The sequence below is a fragment of the Filicampus tigris genome, chromosome 3, assembly GCF_054856515.1.
Source record: "Filicampus tigris isolate MCC_2025a chromosome 3, RoL_Ftig_1.0, whole genome shotgun sequence".
Lineage (NCBI taxonomy): Eukaryota > Metazoa > Chordata > Actinopteri > Syngnathiformes > Syngnathidae > Filicampus > Filicampus tigris.
The window spans coordinates 24,477,675-24,495,025 of record NC_141219.1 but is presented as its reverse complement, the minus strand read 5'-3'; the positions used below and the strand labels follow the sequence as shown (position 1 = coordinate 24,495,025).

Genomic DNA, 17,351 nt, shown 5'->3' with positions numbered 1-17,351 from the left:
ACACACATTTCCTATTGGTTGTCTGTCGATTGCTCCACACCGCGCGCACACTACTGGTACTTTGTTTGTTTTTGGTGGCTTCCTCCGCACCACGGATTAGGAACGGAAATGTGGCACTGACATTTTAAAACCTGAACGATTCCAGGGGAAGCGACGTGCGAGTCTTGGTTCCACTTGTTTCCTGTTGCCCAACCCTATCAAACTTTTTCATCATACACAATCTAGCAGATTTCATTAGCTTCGCTACCTATTATTTTTATAACATCAACTTTTTGTCCACGAAATGCAATCGCAAATGTCACCAGCCCACCGCGGAGAACTGCTGTCTTGTAATCGGGTAATCTGTTCTCACAGGAGGTCTTGCTGTTAATTTTGGCACAGCTCATGAGAACGAAACAGATTTGTGTTTGTGTGTGGAACAGGAGCGGCTGGATGTAAAAGAAGCGCACCTCTTCCCCTCGCGCCGCTTATGTGCACCTCTATTTATAGCTGCATTTCTTATCAAACAAATTTATGTTGGATTTAGTGTTCAGTCCCTGTTGTTTAATCAGGAAAATTAAAATTTGACAGTATCAGGTCATCACCACAATCATTTTAGTGCATAAGGTGCATATTAATTATGTATGAAGTAATTGGATTAGAAGCAAAATGTTTTTTGTTTTTTTTACCTATACCAGATGAATATTTTACGTCAATACATTTACTGTATAGGCCAAAAGCGAAATTGACCACCACGCATTCAGCAGAAATGTCAAGGTGAAATGAATGGAGCTCTCAACGGGTAAACTCACCGATAAACAGCACATTTGACCTTTTGTGTTATCACTCGTCAAAACCAATTATACCGGTGTCACAATCATTTCCTCTTTTCTTTCTTTACTGATTATTGGAGAAAGTCCAAGGTTGGATTTGATGTATTTGGCCCTCAACTTAGCACCAATGTCTTGTGTGCACTTTGTTGTGCCACTCACAGTCATGCAAAGGTTATGGCACTGCCAAAACATGAACAACTTAACTCGGCTTCTCAAAGCACATAGCTTGCAGTCCATATAGTGCATTGACTGTTTTTTGACAGTTGCATCTTGCTATGCTACTGTGTGAGACTATAATAATGAGCATAGAGTAGGATGTTTGAAAAGTAAAACGGATGTTTTTGTCTTCTTTTTTAAGAACGTGTGCGGCACACTGTGGTGTACTGTGGGAGCAACATGCCACTCCAAACTAGACGGGGCTGTGGATGGAACCAGCTGTGGCGAAGATAAGGTGAGTCTTCTGCTTCATCAGTTACGTTGTAGCTCATACTGTAAGTATTAAGTTGAAGGCACGTCACATCAATTGTGGCCCACCAAAGCAAATGGTGTATCTACCAAGATTATTTTAGTGAAAGCTAACAAAATAACTCAAACTGAAATTGGAAAATAATTCTAGCTAAAATAAAATAAAAACAAAAATGCTTTTTTTTTCAAATGAACTAACTGAATCTAAATCGTATGTTTACAAAACTAACAATAATTATACAGAAAATGAGCGCATATCCGCATTTGTACCACTAAAGCCGGGAGCGCTGTTGCGTTTTTCTACTTTTAAAGCCGGGAGAGCGTATATGTCATTTTTTTTTTTTTGATCCAATCTCTGTCTCCTAGCCAATAAAATGCATCGGAATATACAAGTAACGGTGTCATGACTCCTCGGAGGATGTCGGTAACGTCCGGCAGTAATGGCGGATGCCCTCGAAGTGAAAAAGACAACGCGCTTGTCAACTTTGAACCAGTGGAACCTGTCGAACGTGATATATGGTCAAGATATATTTTTGTAGACGATGGCGATGTTGACGTCTTTATACCAGACTAGAGGATGGTATTTACCACTTGATTTGTTAAAATTAAAAACAGTGCTTCTCTTGCACTGATACAAAAATTAAGCTAGTTTTACATCTTCGGTTAAAACGGTAACGACTAATAAACTTGGGGCAGTTTGAAAGCCACATGTCTAAGATTTCAATTTCTTTTGAAATTGTGTTTCTATCTGCTACAGGGGATGTGATATTGATTATTTTCTCGGTTTTTAATTTCTGGGAAAACTTCAGGTTTTCGAGGGTGATTACAAAGACAATCTTGGCTGGCCTTTAGGCTTCTCAGTCATGGCTAGCCCTGACAAAAATGGTCAAAACAGTATGGTAAACGCCAGGTAATTTATTTATTTTTTTTAAATCACGATTTGAGGACACGACTGAAGTCATTTTGGGCTTTTCTTTTCTTCACCTAATTTTTATTATTTTCACCCAGTTTTGTCAATGTATTTGTGAGCAACAAGGTCTATTGATGGGTATAGGCTACAAAATGTTGGCTTCATGGTCAATGAAGTGAAGTCTGCTTGTAATACCAGAGAGCAAGCATCCCCCCTGTGGCTTTGTGTTGAGGTGGATAACCTGCAGAATTTGAGGAGGGTGGGAGAGGGGGGCAATTTCATTGCAAAGCAGGGGGATGGCTTCTGGGGCTAATATACTTTAACATAAGAATAGCTGGGCTTATCCCCCTACACCCTCCCCCCCTTCCTGGTCAAATGACCAGGCCTGGGAGTTCTAAGTAGGATGGTCAAATGGCCAGGCCGTGGGAGTTATAGTTTTGGAATGTTTTCCCCCCCTCTGCTTCGGAAGACACTGCCTCGTTTGATAAAAAAAAAACAACAAAAAAAAAAAAACGCATGCACACCAATCTGCGGAAGTGCATTTTCAAACGCATTTACAAGCATGCCAAGCCTCTAGGCGCAGTAGTAGTAGCCAAATACTGTCCATTCAGAAGGAACTTCCATCATTTGACGTCACAAAAACCAAAAACATGGCGCTAGGCTTGTTTGTGTGGACTGACAAGGAGTGAGGACTGCTTCTAAACGTTGCTCTGGAGTACAAAACCAACAAGACCCACGAAAACATTGATTTGGAGTCTTCTTTAACCAAGTATGTGGACAGTTTGAAGCACTATCCTGCGGAGACGCCGTGTGAGTTTCCCCACATGAGGGGATAGATAACTCGAGCTGTTTTCACAACCAAAATGAAGGCTATAAGAGGCAAATACCGCCTTGCAGTTGATAATAGACGCAGGAGCGTATTTGGGAGGGTTGGGTTTTTTTATACTTCGATTTGTGTCAACAAATATCGGGCAGACTGGTGAAATTTACTGACGGAACCGCAGTTAAAATAACATGACGGACTGACAATTACAATTTGGTTCTGCTTGAAATAATGACAGAATGACGATGTGGCCGGGCTGCTGACGAATGACGGACCAACTAAATTTACTGACACGCCCACCTCTGCAACATACACACACACAGCAACAACATTTTTTGGCCATAAACAAAATATTAAAATGAAAAATAGTCAGGGTATGTGAACTTAGCATGCCTTCTTGTGCCGGGTAACGACGCTATGCAAACTATTTTGTTTTATGCTGTTTGTAACCTCAAACGTTCTACAACTTAAATACAAAACAATCAAATAAAAAAAACATAAGTACAATGGTCATTGAGCAGGCCTTCTTGTGCCGTGTTTCTTTGCGGTATACCGTTCATAACATCAACTTTTTTAATGTGGGGACCAACCAACGACCCCCACTAATACCGACAAAAAATGCCATAAAGTATAACATGACATACAGGACAACTTTGTTTGTTACATTTTCAATTTTATCAATAAAAGTGGGTTGTATTTCTAACAGTATGCTGCCTTTTTTATTTTTAGTTAGGTCGTAAAATTTGTAAATGTTAAATAATTGAAAATGAAATCAATGCAAAAAAAACCCCCAGTAATTGTGAAATGTAATTTATTCAAAAAAAGAAACCGATAGCTAGATGTGTGGGTTTTAGGTTTACTACATTAACCTCCAATCAGTGTTAATTTATTTTGAACTGTGCAATTTTCTTGCCAGTGGTGTTTCAGTGGGCAGTGTGTCGCAGCTGGACATTACCCAGACAGTGTCAACGGGGCCTGGGGTACATGGAGTGAGTGGTCGGCCTGTTCAAGGTCGTGTGGTGCAGGAATTGAGAGTGCTCACCGGGACTGTGATGACCCAGTGTAAGTTTTTTTTTTAATTACGTTATAATAAAATGTATATACTCGTACTAATCAGACATTTCATTTACTGCGCTGGTCTGCTCTTACGAACTGTGGGTAACCTAATAGGGCCTTTGTTAAATCTGCCAGAAGAAGGGGCACTATACCTGAGGGTGAAGATAGAAACAGGATGCCGAATGTCGTGGTCCCCTATGCGTCTGGTTTTTCTGAGAAACTCTAAAAGATTTCTTCTTCCTCATACAAAAGCTAGTTCATCCCAAGGACAGAACCCTGAGATGCAAACTCAACAAAGCGATTCATGCAGTGTAGTTAGGAGTGCATTGGCGTCTACGTTGGATAAACCAAACAGCCTTGGAACGGACACCTGGCAAAACATTGCCGACTGGCTTTTTTGGGGGCGCACCAGTTCAAAAGAAAGGCAGTATGTTTTCTCGTATTCTTTAAAGGTCGGGTCCCCACCTGGTTTGGAATAAAGTTCTGATTTGACAGTCTGAAACAGTAACAATACAACAATATTTGTAACAAGTAGCTTCCGGATAGCTCAACAATCAAGCTAAGAAAAGTAAGTAAAAAGAAAGACAACCTTGTTAAGCAATATAAACACACACAGTAGGCTAAATGAAAGAAAATAGTAACTTACCATTACTCTCATCAGGGAATGCCTTGAAAGAAACCTGGAATTATTTCAGTTCATCAATGCATGTGTGTGACACGATGAAAAAAGGGACAGCAAGAGGATTCTTTAATTTCTTTTTTTACTTTACTTTTCAAAGGAAGAGTCATATTAATTTTTTCAAGAATATGTTCTATGCAAGCCCACTAGTTGAAACAGGGCATTCTGATAAATATTGCGTTTGTGGAATCAGTGCTAATCCACTCGTTTTTAGCCATCTCTGGGGGCAGCCATTTTGTCTTCTGTCGACTGAAAATGACATCACAACTGCTCACAACGACCAATCACGGCTCAGATTCAGAAAACAGGTCAGCCCTGATTGATCGTTATGAGCAGTTGTGATGTCATTTTCAGTCTACAGAAGACAAAATGGCCGCCCCCGGAGATGGCTAAAAGCGAGTGCATTTTGCTGCTTAACTTACATTCCACAAACGCAAAATTAATCACAATGATGTGTTTCAACTAGTGGGCCTGCTGGGAACATATTCTTGAAAAAAATATGTTTGGGTTGACGTCCTCTTTTTGATGATTCTGATGATACTGCTCTCCTGTCTCTTTGTCATTGGCCAGACAAAAACCACGGTAATGTTTTACCAGCTTTGGTTCACTTCCTGTGTCTAAATTTTGTAAAAAACAATGAGCTAGTTGAGCTTGTTGAATTAAACTAACTTGGCACTTTATTCGAGTCACAGTTAGAATTGAACACAGATGCAGTCATTAAGCAAGATCAATAAAGGATTTATGTACCGTATTGCCGTTAATGTGATTTTCCTTAGTCTTTTATTGTAAAACTTTCAACCTTTTCTTTTATCTGCCGACTCAATGGGTTGTCCGTGAAAGACAAAAACTGCCTTGTCGACATTGTCAAAGCATGCCCCAAGATAGTTGGAGTCAAGCGGCGAGACTTGGGTTCTCATTTGCTGAAAAAGCCACCCAAATTATCAGCCAAGAATATCCTTGCCACAAATTTTCCCCAGCGTTATTTTGTGTCCTTGCTACTTCTTCAGCTGCTCAGCACATCACTTGTTTCATATGAATAGCTTTCCTTTTAATTTTCCATAATGACAGTTTTCATTGTGTTGTGTTGTCTTTGTCTCATTGTTTGTGTTTATTTATTTGTTGCCTCCTGCCCCCTAGCCTATTTATCATGTCTTATCTAACCTTGTGTTTTTAAGTGTTGAGGCTGACTCTGCATTTCGACATTTCGAAAGCTGCAAATTAATTGCCCTCACCAGGATCAGTATACTTGTCCGAATCGGAAACTTGAAGCCCTTTCTTTTGGAGTTTCAGAACATTGTTTTCAACCGTTTCTTCCCACCTCATGCCAGGATGATGAAACTAAGTTTACTTCAACATTATCAACTGCTTTAAAAACACAACTTCAGTCCCAGGAACAGAGGGAAGTACTGCCTTGGTGAAAGACAGCGGTATCGCATCTGTAACACAACACCGTGTCCAAACAACGTGCCCACCTTTCGAGATATCCAATGCAGCCACTTCAACAGTGCACTCTACAAGGGCAAATTGTACAAGTGGGTGGCAGTCATCAGCAGAGGTGAACAAGACGATTTTGATTCAAGTTGACAGCATGTGATATTTTCTGGCCACGTGTACTGTCACAGTCTCACACATGGGTCCATTTTCTGCTTCAGTCAGTCCGTGTGAGCTCCACTGCCGTCCACTGAATGAACACTTCTCTGAAAAGATGCTCGATGCTGTCACTGATGGCACTCCGTGCTTCGAAGGCAACAAAAGCCGAGACATGTGCATCAACGGCATCTGCAAGGTAACAGTGATTGTAATATTTTAGAGGACGTGCTGCCTCACGGTCACTGTGATTACGCACCGAGTGTTGCGTTTAGAATCGGAAATCTCAGCACTCCCGAAAATCGGGAACTGAACATTGAAATTGAGTCGAATCGGGGCTTGAGTGAATCGTTACATCCCTAGTTCTAACCAATAAAAGATCACATAAATCAGTCATTCCAGTAAATATTTTTCAACATATCCGTCGGCCCGCTTCAGCCGAACACAGTATTGTAACTACATACTACATAGATACTTTGCGCTGCTGAGCCAATCAGAGCGCATGACTGGCCAAGCTTATTTCTTTGTGAATGCTGTTAGGTATAAAAACAGAATATTGTGTGTGTGTGTGTGCATATGGTTTTTTTATATGAGCACTTTTTTTAAAAATATCGTGAGCTTTTATACAATATCAGGAGCTTTTTATATATCGCCAACCTCCCCACAATATTGTGATAATTATTATATCGTGAGGTTCATATCATGATACTATCGTATTGCGACATTTGGATACCGTGACATCCCTAATATTTACATACTGTAGGAGTGTCCATTAAGTATATCATGAGTACCAGTCTCTCACAAAGGAAGTGTCGGTAGCTCTCATGGCATTAAAAAAAATAAAATAAAATAGACTCCTGACTAACATCTGTTGTGAAATTTGTTACTTGATTGGTTATACAAGTGAGCCAGTCCTACGCCTGTGGCATGCCTCACCGCTGAGGTATATGGGTTCATGCAGTTATACAAGCTACACCAATATATATCACACAAAGAATTCTCAGTTCATTTTTAAATAAATAAATAAATAATTAAATAGATAGAGTGGGTAGATCATTTAGACTTGGTGGTTTTATAAGAAGCTTGTATGCTGAGAAAGTCTGGGCAGCCCTGCTTCATTGTATTCCTTTTGTGTGTTTGGTGAAATGCTGAATGTGCTGCATTCTCGCTCCAGGCAAGCGTTATGCAGTTGACATTTTGCACTGCATGTTATTGAAAATGCTCTGGCCATTATTTTTCAAGATAACATCCACTTGACTATCTGGGAGAATATGCTGGTTACTGATACACTCTTTGGATATGGATTAGACTAGAGATTTCATGACATTTTGTGACATTTTTGTTAGACATTTATTCTTGGGCAATTTAACTGTTATAGCATCAACGTTATCCATCCATCCAACGTCTATAGCGCCGATTCTCAACCAGTGTGCCGTGTCACATTAGTGTGCCCTGAGAGATCATCAGGTCTGCTGCAGAAAATGATCCAATGTCAATTATTTATACAAAAATATATTATTTTTTAATTTTCTTTTTTGTTAATTTATGTACCGTATTTTCACGACTATAAGGCGCACTTAAAAGTCTAAAATGTTCTCCAAAATGGACGGTGCGCCTTATAATGCGGTGCGGCTTATGTGTGCACCGAGTTCCAATATCTGTGACTGTTATGTGACTTTGTTGAGCGCTGCGTTTGACCGGCTGGGAGTATTTGCTGCCAACACGCTGGTTATAGAGAGAAAAGGCGGACGTATGCCAAGCACGTATAGCAACAGGCAAAACAATGAAATGCTCTTCCACTAGAGATAAAGGTACATAATTAACCTGTATATCTACATTTTGTGAATTGTTTTGCTAAGTGGTGTGCCGTGAATTTTTTTCCAAGGTGAAATATGTGCCTTCACTCAATGAAGGTTGAGAAACACTGGTCTTTAGTGCTTGTCCTCCTTAGGCCTTATCTCACTGAGTGGCGAAGGTTTGCAAGTGTGTGTGCACCTGGCGAATGTTATTTTTTCATCAGGGTTCGTTCAAGATCGCAAACGGTCGCAAAGACGTTTGCCACAATTTTAATGGTCTCACACAGTTTTCTTGTCGCAAAGAAATGTTGAACCTGTTCAAAATTTGATGGCGTCAAGCAAAACAACCTTTAAAACATTTTGGGAATGTCTGGTGAATGTTTTTGCAATTGTTCGCGACATGGGACAACCCTCTACAAAAGAATGAACATTCGCTACGTGTGCACACACTTGCAGACCGTCGCCACTCAGTAAAATACGACCTTTAAAGTCGGAGTTGTCTTTGGGCATGTAGCTTGCGCACTCTCCTGAACCAAAACGCAACCAGATTTAAACCATTGATTTAAATCAAAGCCCAATAAAAATAGTGTATCTAAATTCGCTTAAAAACTCAAAACTCTGTTAAATCGTATTTGTGTTTTCTTGTCAGTTACAATTAAAAACATTAATACTTGAAATTAGAATAGCACAGCAATTTGCCCAACGTTATTCTTGGAAATTCTTTTATTACAAAGTATTATGGGCTTTTCTTGAATTAATCAAAAAATGTTCCATTTGATAGTGCTTTTATATGGTTAGGGATAATAAACATATAAAAACAAAAAAAAAACTATTCCTTGCCATAATACTTGCCAAAAATAGTTCCCATTCAGTTTAAGAGTTCTTATCAAAAATGCCTACACGCTCCTCTTAAAAATTCCTTTCAAAGTTAGCTAGCTACCCATTCCAAATACCTGGCCTTTTGAAATGATTACCATTTCCACCAAGGATTTGCTGTTTGTAAATATTGGAATTCCCTGTGCCGCAACTCATACAGTGTTCAGACAGACTGTGAGAAGCATTTGGTTTTCCTAATCAGGATTACAGGAGCATTGCTTGACTTATTGTGTATGAGCAACTGGGAAGAAATCAAGTTGCTTAAGAATTACATCAAATAATACAAGTCATTGAAATAAAAGAAAAAGAATTGAAATAAACAAATTCGATTTTGAGGGGGAATCATGATTGTTATCAAGCGTGCATGCAGCCAGTGTTTCATAATTGTGACAAGGTGCGCATGTGTCGTCAGTCGTGATTATCCTTCCAAACCTACATCAACCGCTTGTATTCAAACATCTATTCAAACTTGCACATAACAAGTCATTCAACCATCTGCTCGGATATGATGTCTTTAGTCCCGTCTATTTCATTTTTTTTGTTTGAGGCTACAGTATGTGTTGTTCCATGCCTGTCTCAGAATGTCGGCTGTGACTACGTGATTGAGTCAAACGCGGCGGAGGATCGATGCGGAGTGTGTCTTGGTAATGGCTCCACCTGTGCAACTGTGAGGAAAACATTTGAGGAGACTGAAGGACTTGGTATGTTCCTTACAATTCTTGCAATTTCAGCTCTTTTAATCGACTGATGAATTATAATAGCGAACATTGTTATCACCAGAAGTATTTCTCAACCCATAGAATCGACAACATTGCAGATTGTTTCTGACTTGGCAATGATTGCCACAAATGTGATGCTGATGGAAGCCCTTTTAAATGAAGCTCAATTTGTGAGGAGCAATTTTTTGGACTGGGAGAGCAGTACTACTAAGTATGGGTGTGTCACCCACAAAAACTCATGACTCTCTCGCTCTTGGTTCATGTTTTGTGTTCTTTAGCGGATTGAATGATTGAAGTCTTATCGGTAACAAGGAAGAAACAGGACAAGAAACAAGATTGGCCTTTTTCAATCTATTCTTTACAACCCAAACTGTGGATGTATGGAATTGTCTTTCATAATGACAATCAATCATGCTGCCTTCACTATAAAGTGTTCCACTACCTCTGTAGTAATGAGCAAATCAGTGCATGTTGAAAATTGGGCGATTTTAAAACACAAAAGCTGCCCATTCCACAAATGTGTGTATGTTACTTTGAAAAGGGGCATCACTTAAAAGAACTGGTAAGAAGCCTTGTTACTGCATAGAAATAATATACAACAAATTTCAGGACTTTTTGTTTTATTGTTTATCAAACAATACGATAGACTTGAATTATGAATTGAACACGCCCCGAACCCTTTCGATTCTGCTTCACAATGTATGCATTAACTGTGATTCCACAAGATATTGTCACTTCGATAAGATGCATTGTCATCAAGGTTATGTGGACATTGGGCTGATCCCAGAAGGATCATGGGACATCAGGATTGAGGAGATGGCTGAAGCTGGAAATTTCCTGGCGCTCAGAGGCGACAGCCCCAACAAGTATTATTTGAATGGCGGCTGGACTATACAATGGAATGGCGAGTACAAGGCAGCTGGGGCCATTTTTACGTATGAACGGACAGGACATCTAGAGAACCTGACCTCACCTGGGCCCACCATGGAACCACTGTGGATTCAGGTGGGATTGATCATGAAATTTAATGCTTTTTCAATGATATCTGTCAATACAGATGTGGTTGCATCAAAACTGTGCAATGCATTGAATTCGACCGGTATTTTGGGCGTCAATTCAACCCCTTTCAATGTTTAACATCTTTAAATATATGATTGGCTTGTTTTTTTGCTTCTTATTGCGTGCCTAATTTAATGGGGACAACTGAGTAAACATCAAATCAACAATGCTTTCAAAACCCTGTACATGTACGCATTGATTTGGTGTCAGTTTGACACCAGGCTGTTTAAGATATATATACACACATACACATACACATATATATATATATATATATATATATATATATATATATATATATATATATATATATATATACAAGAGAAGCTACAAGACAGGTGGGTGGCAAGATAGGCTCAAGGTGACAAATACAATGCCACTGCTCTCTTAATTGATTCCGTTTTCGTCTCACACAAAGCTATGTTTGTTTTACTTATTTCTGTAGCTCCTCTTTCAAGAGACCAATCCAGGAGTGCGCTACGAGTACACAATCAGTCAAAATGTTTCTGAGGACAATAATGGCCCTGCCTCAGTTTTCTTCTGGAAGGGTGGATCATGGACGGAATGTAGTGTCACCTGTGGAGCAGGTAGGGGAAAATGCTTCTTATTTATCAAGCTGTAAATGAACAAAGACTTGTTCCAGCCAGAGCGCAGGCTTGAATGTGAGCGAGTATCTCTGGACATACAGTTGCTTGCAAAACTCCTCTGCCCACTCAAACCTTTTGACCTCTTGCCACATTTCAGACTTCAAAGATATAATATTGGATATTTTCGTGAAGAATGAACGCCAAGTGGGAGACAATCGTGAAGTGAAACGAAATCCATACAATATTTTAAACTTTTGTCTGGTGAATGTTTTTGCAATTGTTCGCAACATGGAACAACCCTCTACAAAAGAATGAACATTCGCTACGTGTGCACACACTTGCAGACCGTCGCCACTCAGTAAAATACGACCTTTAAAGTCGGAGTTGTCTTTGGGCATGTAGCTTGCACACTCTCCTGAACCAAAACGCAGCCAGATTTAAACCATTGATTTAAATCAAAGCCCAATAAAAATAGTGTATCTAAATTCGCTTAAAAACTCAAAACTCTGTTAAATCGTATTTGTGTTTTCTTGTCAGTTACAATTAAAAACATTAATACTTGAAATTAGAATAGCACAGCAATTTGCCCAACGTTATTCTTGGAAATTCTTTTATTACAAAGTATTATGGGCTTTTCTTGAATTAATCAAAAAATGTTCCATTTGATAGTGCTTTTATATGGTTAGGGATAATAAACCTAAAAAAAACAAAAAAAAAAAACTATTTCAGACTTCAAAGATATAATACTGGATATTTTCGTGAAGAATGAACACCAAGTGGGAGACAATCGTGAAGTGAAACGAAATCCATACAATATTTTAAACTTTTTTTTTAATAATAAAAAACTGAAAAGTGGGACATGCGATATTATTCGGCCCCTTTACTGTCAGTGCAGCCAACTCACTCCAGAAGTTCCATGATGATTTCCCAATATATATATATATATATATATATATATATATACACACATATATATATATATATATATATATATATATATATATATATATATATATATATATATATATATATATATATATATATATATATACAAGAAATGTCATTCTGACTCGAGAGTGTAAGGACCTCTCTTTTTATGGGCACTTTAAATGCCAGTTGAGTCGATCAGAATCCCAGTCAGGATTATCAAAAATGAATCCTCATACTTTTAATTTGCTGCAGTGACATGTTTACACTCAGTTTGAAAATATTTCTGAAGTTAAAAATGTGTAAATGTGTTATAGTGTCTTTGTTTTTTTTTTTTCGTCTTTCTTTCTTTCTCTTTCCAATAAAACTGTGCTACCATTAAATAGATTCACCCATAGTGCATGTTACCAGCTCCATGCTCAAAGGGTTCAAAGGTGTCTTTCTCTGCGTGAGGTAAAAATGGAAGGATAGCTACTGCAGTAAGATGGAAATCTGCTGCTTTGTTTGAGCCCGGCTTTGACAAACCAAACAGCCAACATGCTTTTATGTGCTACCGAGTGCAGCTTCTAAGAATTTTGTTTTTTTGAACCCCCTGTACATTGTTTGTATTGTATCACACAATAATACAAACCAAATGTGTACTTGTGGAGTAAATGCAATGCAATCTCATTTTGCATCTCAGGCTTTCCCATGAGCGAAAACAATATAAATGAGATTTGTATTGATTTAATTGATTTGTCCTTGACTTCTCTCAATAGCAGAGTCAACATCATGTTTTAATGCTTTGAAAATAGATGATGCATAGGTGTGCAGGAATGCTTTTCTGGCTGAAAACCTCTCATTTCATGGTCATTCCAGGTGTTCAGAGGCAGATTTTTCACTGTGTGGAAAGAACCAATGGGATAGTGGATATGTCATTTTGTGACCCTTTAACCCGACCTGATGACAACCAAACCACCTGCAACAAGGAGCCTTGTCCAGCCATGTGAGTTTGAGACATTACTTGCAGCAAGAGCCACGTAGGCAAGTTAACAAGTTAAAAGTTCTACACAAGTTTAAGGTTATCCTTCCGAGAGACAGAATTGTCAGAATTATCATAAACAATTGGTGGAAGTCAATTGTTTATTTTGTAGTCATGTGTAGAAAACTGCAGTACTCTGTACTGTTAGTTGATTTTTAAATTCCAGTTCATCTTCCACTGGCAATGTACTACCCCAATAGACAACAAACATAATTTTTGATGGGTTATAAAACTTTCCAACTGAAAGAAAAAGCAACGTTCGAGCAGAAACAGTTTTGTAGAGCAACAGAATTGCTCTGATTCTTTTTTGACACTCTTTTAAAAACACATGTTGTACTTTAAATCGTACAGAATATGAGAAATTGTGAGATTGGGTCATGTATACACAATCATCTGTCAATTCGATGTATTCCTTATAGCGTACATATTTTAAAGATGAATTGTGAAGAAAACTGTACCAACCATCTTTGGAGTAATACTAAAGGCTAAAAGTATTTTAAGCATTCTTTCGTTAGTTTTTTTACCGCAACCCATGCAGATTCCTAATTAGACCCATAGCAACTCGCTTAACGACCAAAATGCTAATGTTGGTCAATGTCCGGTAATATTTGGTGGGTGGCATCATTTAAAGAAGGCCGAGTCGCCAGTCAGCCATTGTGCTGAATTCCCGATTGTCCCGTTAACTGCTCTTTGCCGTTGTTATCACGTTTTTCGGCGAAATGCCCCATTGCTGTGTGGTGATGCATTGTACACATTCAGGCCAATATTTTTCGGGTGGCCAAAAGATAAGAATAGGGCACATAAATTGACCAGTGCCGTTCTCGCATAGCGAATGAATTTCACACCGGTGTCGGCGAGTGATCTTTGTTACAAGCAATTCGAAGATCTTTGTTTTCTCACCCGTTTTGCTTATGATAAAGGGTTTGTAAAAAGGTAGGTGTGATTACAATACATTTTGAAAATGTGTCTTAGAATTTCTGTTTGTTTGAAAATAGATGACTTTGTTGATGAATGAGCATGCCACATCCCCTTGGAAAACTCCCAATAATACGTCAATCTTACTGTAAATTCATTTGCATTTTTTGATTCATTAAATATAAAGACATGAAAAGACATAAAGCAATGACAAGAAATAAAGCTTATTTCACAATGTAGGACACCAACCCACTATAACCGTATGTTGCTCTCAGTGCTAGCAGAATAAATGGAGCAAGTATGTCATCTCATTGTGCATAATTTACAGCACGGCACAGCATCGGATTCCAAACAACCGTAGCCAAGATATCTTACCATTCTGCTAATCTCAATAGGTCTCGCCTCCACCCCATGTCCGGTCGTTCTTGCACATAATTTTCAGCATGCTGAGTTTCTGCCTTGTACATGTATGGTCCAACATGCATCATGCTACCAACCTCCTCTTCCTCCAACTCTTCAAACATCTGGTTTCCCCTCAGATAAATTTGAAATTTCACTTTCTGAATGGATTTCTGACTGGCTTTGTACACTTTCCCTGTTGCGTTCTGCCATTGTTGTCTTAAAATGACATCAATCAATCAATCAATCGTCAAATTTTATTTATATAGCACTTTTCACACATAAAATGCAACTCAAAGTGCTGTACACTAAAAACATCAAAATACACCATGAAAAGGAAAACCCGCTCCCGCTTTCCATTCCCCCTCACAATGTACACAAGCACACCTGCAGTCGCACGCACACACACACATACAACCTAAAAAAGAGACATGGCAGGGCACAGAGAAATCATATGAGGAAAGAGTACCCAAGGGAAGCTCCTCCATGCTGAGGGGAATGACGCGAAGGCCCCCCTTGAGGAAACACTGGAGCTAATATTTAAAATAATAAGATTGGATGAAAATAGTAAGAGACTAAGAGCAATTATTTAAAAGCCAAAGTAAAATGGTATGTCTTGAGCTTCCTCTTAAAAATATCAACAGTCTCTGCAGACCTGACGTACTCTGGCAGGCTATTCCAACGTTGAGGACTAAAATGGCGGAATGCAACCTCGCCATGCGTTTTGGTCCTCACCGTAAGAATAATTAAAAGACTGGCGCCAGAGGACCTCAGGATCCACGAGGGCTGGTATGAAAGCAAATCAGATAAATAAGGTGGCCTAAGACCATTAAGACATTTAGAAACTAATAAAAGTACCTTAAAATTGATCCTGAAACACACAGGGAGCCAATATAGCGATTTTTAAAACTGTAATGTGCTCCCGCCCTCTGGTTCTCGTCAGCACCCGAGCGGCTGAATTCTGGAGTAATTGTAAGGTGGAAATACTCTTTTTGGGGAAGGCCAGAAAGCAGGGCGTTACAATAATCTAAACGACATGAAATAAAAGCATGCATCAGCACCACCGTGTTAGCCTGAGAGAGAAACGGGTGGACTCTGGCAGTATTACTAAGATGATAAAAAACGATCTTGGTTACATTTTTATTGTGAGGAATAAAACTGGGCTCAGAGTCTAGAATGACGCCCAGGTTCTTTATACATTGTGAGGGTTTAAAATCTAGTAGTTTTGGTAAAGGTTTCTCTCGCTGACCTTCAGGGCTGATAACTAAAACCTCGATTTTGTCCTGATTGAGCTGTAGGAAATATTCTCTGCCATCCATGACTTAATTTCTGAAGTATAATTTTAAAAGGGTATCAATAGGTCCAGTGTCATCTGGAGACAGGCTAATGTAGAGCTGTGTGTCATCAGCGCAGCTGTGGAAGCTGATGCCGTGTCTACTGATGACATCCCCAAGGGGAAGCATGTAAAGATTAAAAAGTATTGACATTACACTTCCGGCTTTGTCGCTCGCCAGGATCTCACTTCGGGAAAACGATTAGCAATGGAAATAATTTTTTTCATGCTTTTTTTCCTATGATGTTTTAATCACTTTACTTTGATTTCATTTGGCATTTTCTGAAATGGCATCACACACGGTCTTTAAAGAATAAAAAACAGTCCTTGTCCCACTACTCATCATGATTGTTCACAACTGTGCATTTGTAGTGCTTATAAGAACTACTACTGTGTTTGCTAAAAAAAAACCTATAGTTTCTTAGCAAATACAATACAGTATTGTTAATGTTTTTATTTTTGCATGGCTTATCATCACAATCATATTTGACATTTTTAAAGCACCGCTGAATGCACAATTGGCCAAAACCTCCGCATAGCCATTGTGTTTCATGCGGACAGTAAAATCCTAAGTCTGTGTTTGAGTGCAGATGGTGGGTCGGTGAATGGCAGAAATGTTCAGCAAGCTGTGGGAGCTCTGGCGTGGCTAAAAGGACAGTGCTGTGCATACAAGCCATCGGCGTGGATGATCAGAAAGCCTTACAGCCCAGTCAATGTGAGCACATCCCAAAACCTGAGTCCGTTTTGTCCTGTAACACAGACATCCCCTGCCCGGCAGATTGGACCACTGGCAGTTGGTCAAAGGTGAGGAGTGTGGCCTGGAATACGACTGTTTACGTAAAAATGTCATGAGAAATTGTCATGTTCTATAATATCGTTTTCACATGCAAGATTTCATGCTCGATTTAAACTAGCATAGACTGTCTTATTTGAACTTGCCGTTGTTTAATTTCAAGTTTAAGTCTTTGCTATTGTTGATTTGAATGTAACGAACAAAGGACTAAACAATTGTCTCTTTTTGTTTACAACATCCATCTGTTTTCTCCCCACACCAATACAAGGTGTGTCAGAAACATTACAGGACGCCTATCACAAAAGATATCATTCAAATCCAAACTACACGTTTTCTCATGTTGATGAAATGCGCTATTTAAATAAAATTGTATTGTCTTGTGTGTGAAATAATCCCCTTCGAGTCTTATGCGTTCATGTCCACCTGGAAGGATTCTTTCACGATCCTCCACAGCTCTGTTGTCACGGCAATATTGATGTCGTCTACATCTTAAACAGTTCCCTTGATGACCCCTTTACTTGGGAAAGAGGAAAAATTCACACAGAGCCAAGGTGATCGTTAGCGGAAACTAACGAAATAACCAAACCTAAAATT

At 39.1% G+C, this 17,351-nt stretch overlaps 1 protein-coding gene across 2 annotated transcripts in view; it reads left to right on the top strand.

Annotated features, from left to right (window-relative positions):
• adamts7 (a disintegrin-like and metallopeptidase (reprolysin type) with thrombospondin type 1 motif, 7) overlaps nucleotides 1-17,351 on the top strand; it is a 105,784-nt gene that overhangs the window by 65,106 nt on the left and 23,327 nt on the right. For both annotated transcript variants that reach the window (XM_086026597.1, XM_086026598.1), the window contains exons 10-18: nucleotides 1,171-1,263; nucleotides 3,927-4,072; nucleotides 6,131-6,300; nucleotides 6,398-6,531; nucleotides 9,585-9,705; nucleotides 10,484-10,728; nucleotides 11,228-11,369; nucleotides 13,155-13,281; nucleotides 16,555-16,768. In XM_086026597.1, coding sequence (XP_085882723.1) covers nucleotides 1,171-1,263; nucleotides 3,927-4,072; nucleotides 6,131-6,300; nucleotides 6,398-6,531; nucleotides 9,585-9,705; nucleotides 10,484-10,728; nucleotides 11,228-11,369; nucleotides 13,155-13,281; nucleotides 16,555-16,768 — 1,392 coding nt within the window. The remainder of the gene's footprint in view (nucleotides 1-1,170; nucleotides 1,264-3,926; nucleotides 4,073-6,130; nucleotides 6,301-6,397; nucleotides 6,532-9,584; nucleotides 9,706-10,483; nucleotides 10,729-11,227; nucleotides 11,370-13,154; nucleotides 13,282-16,554; nucleotides 16,769-17,351) is intronic.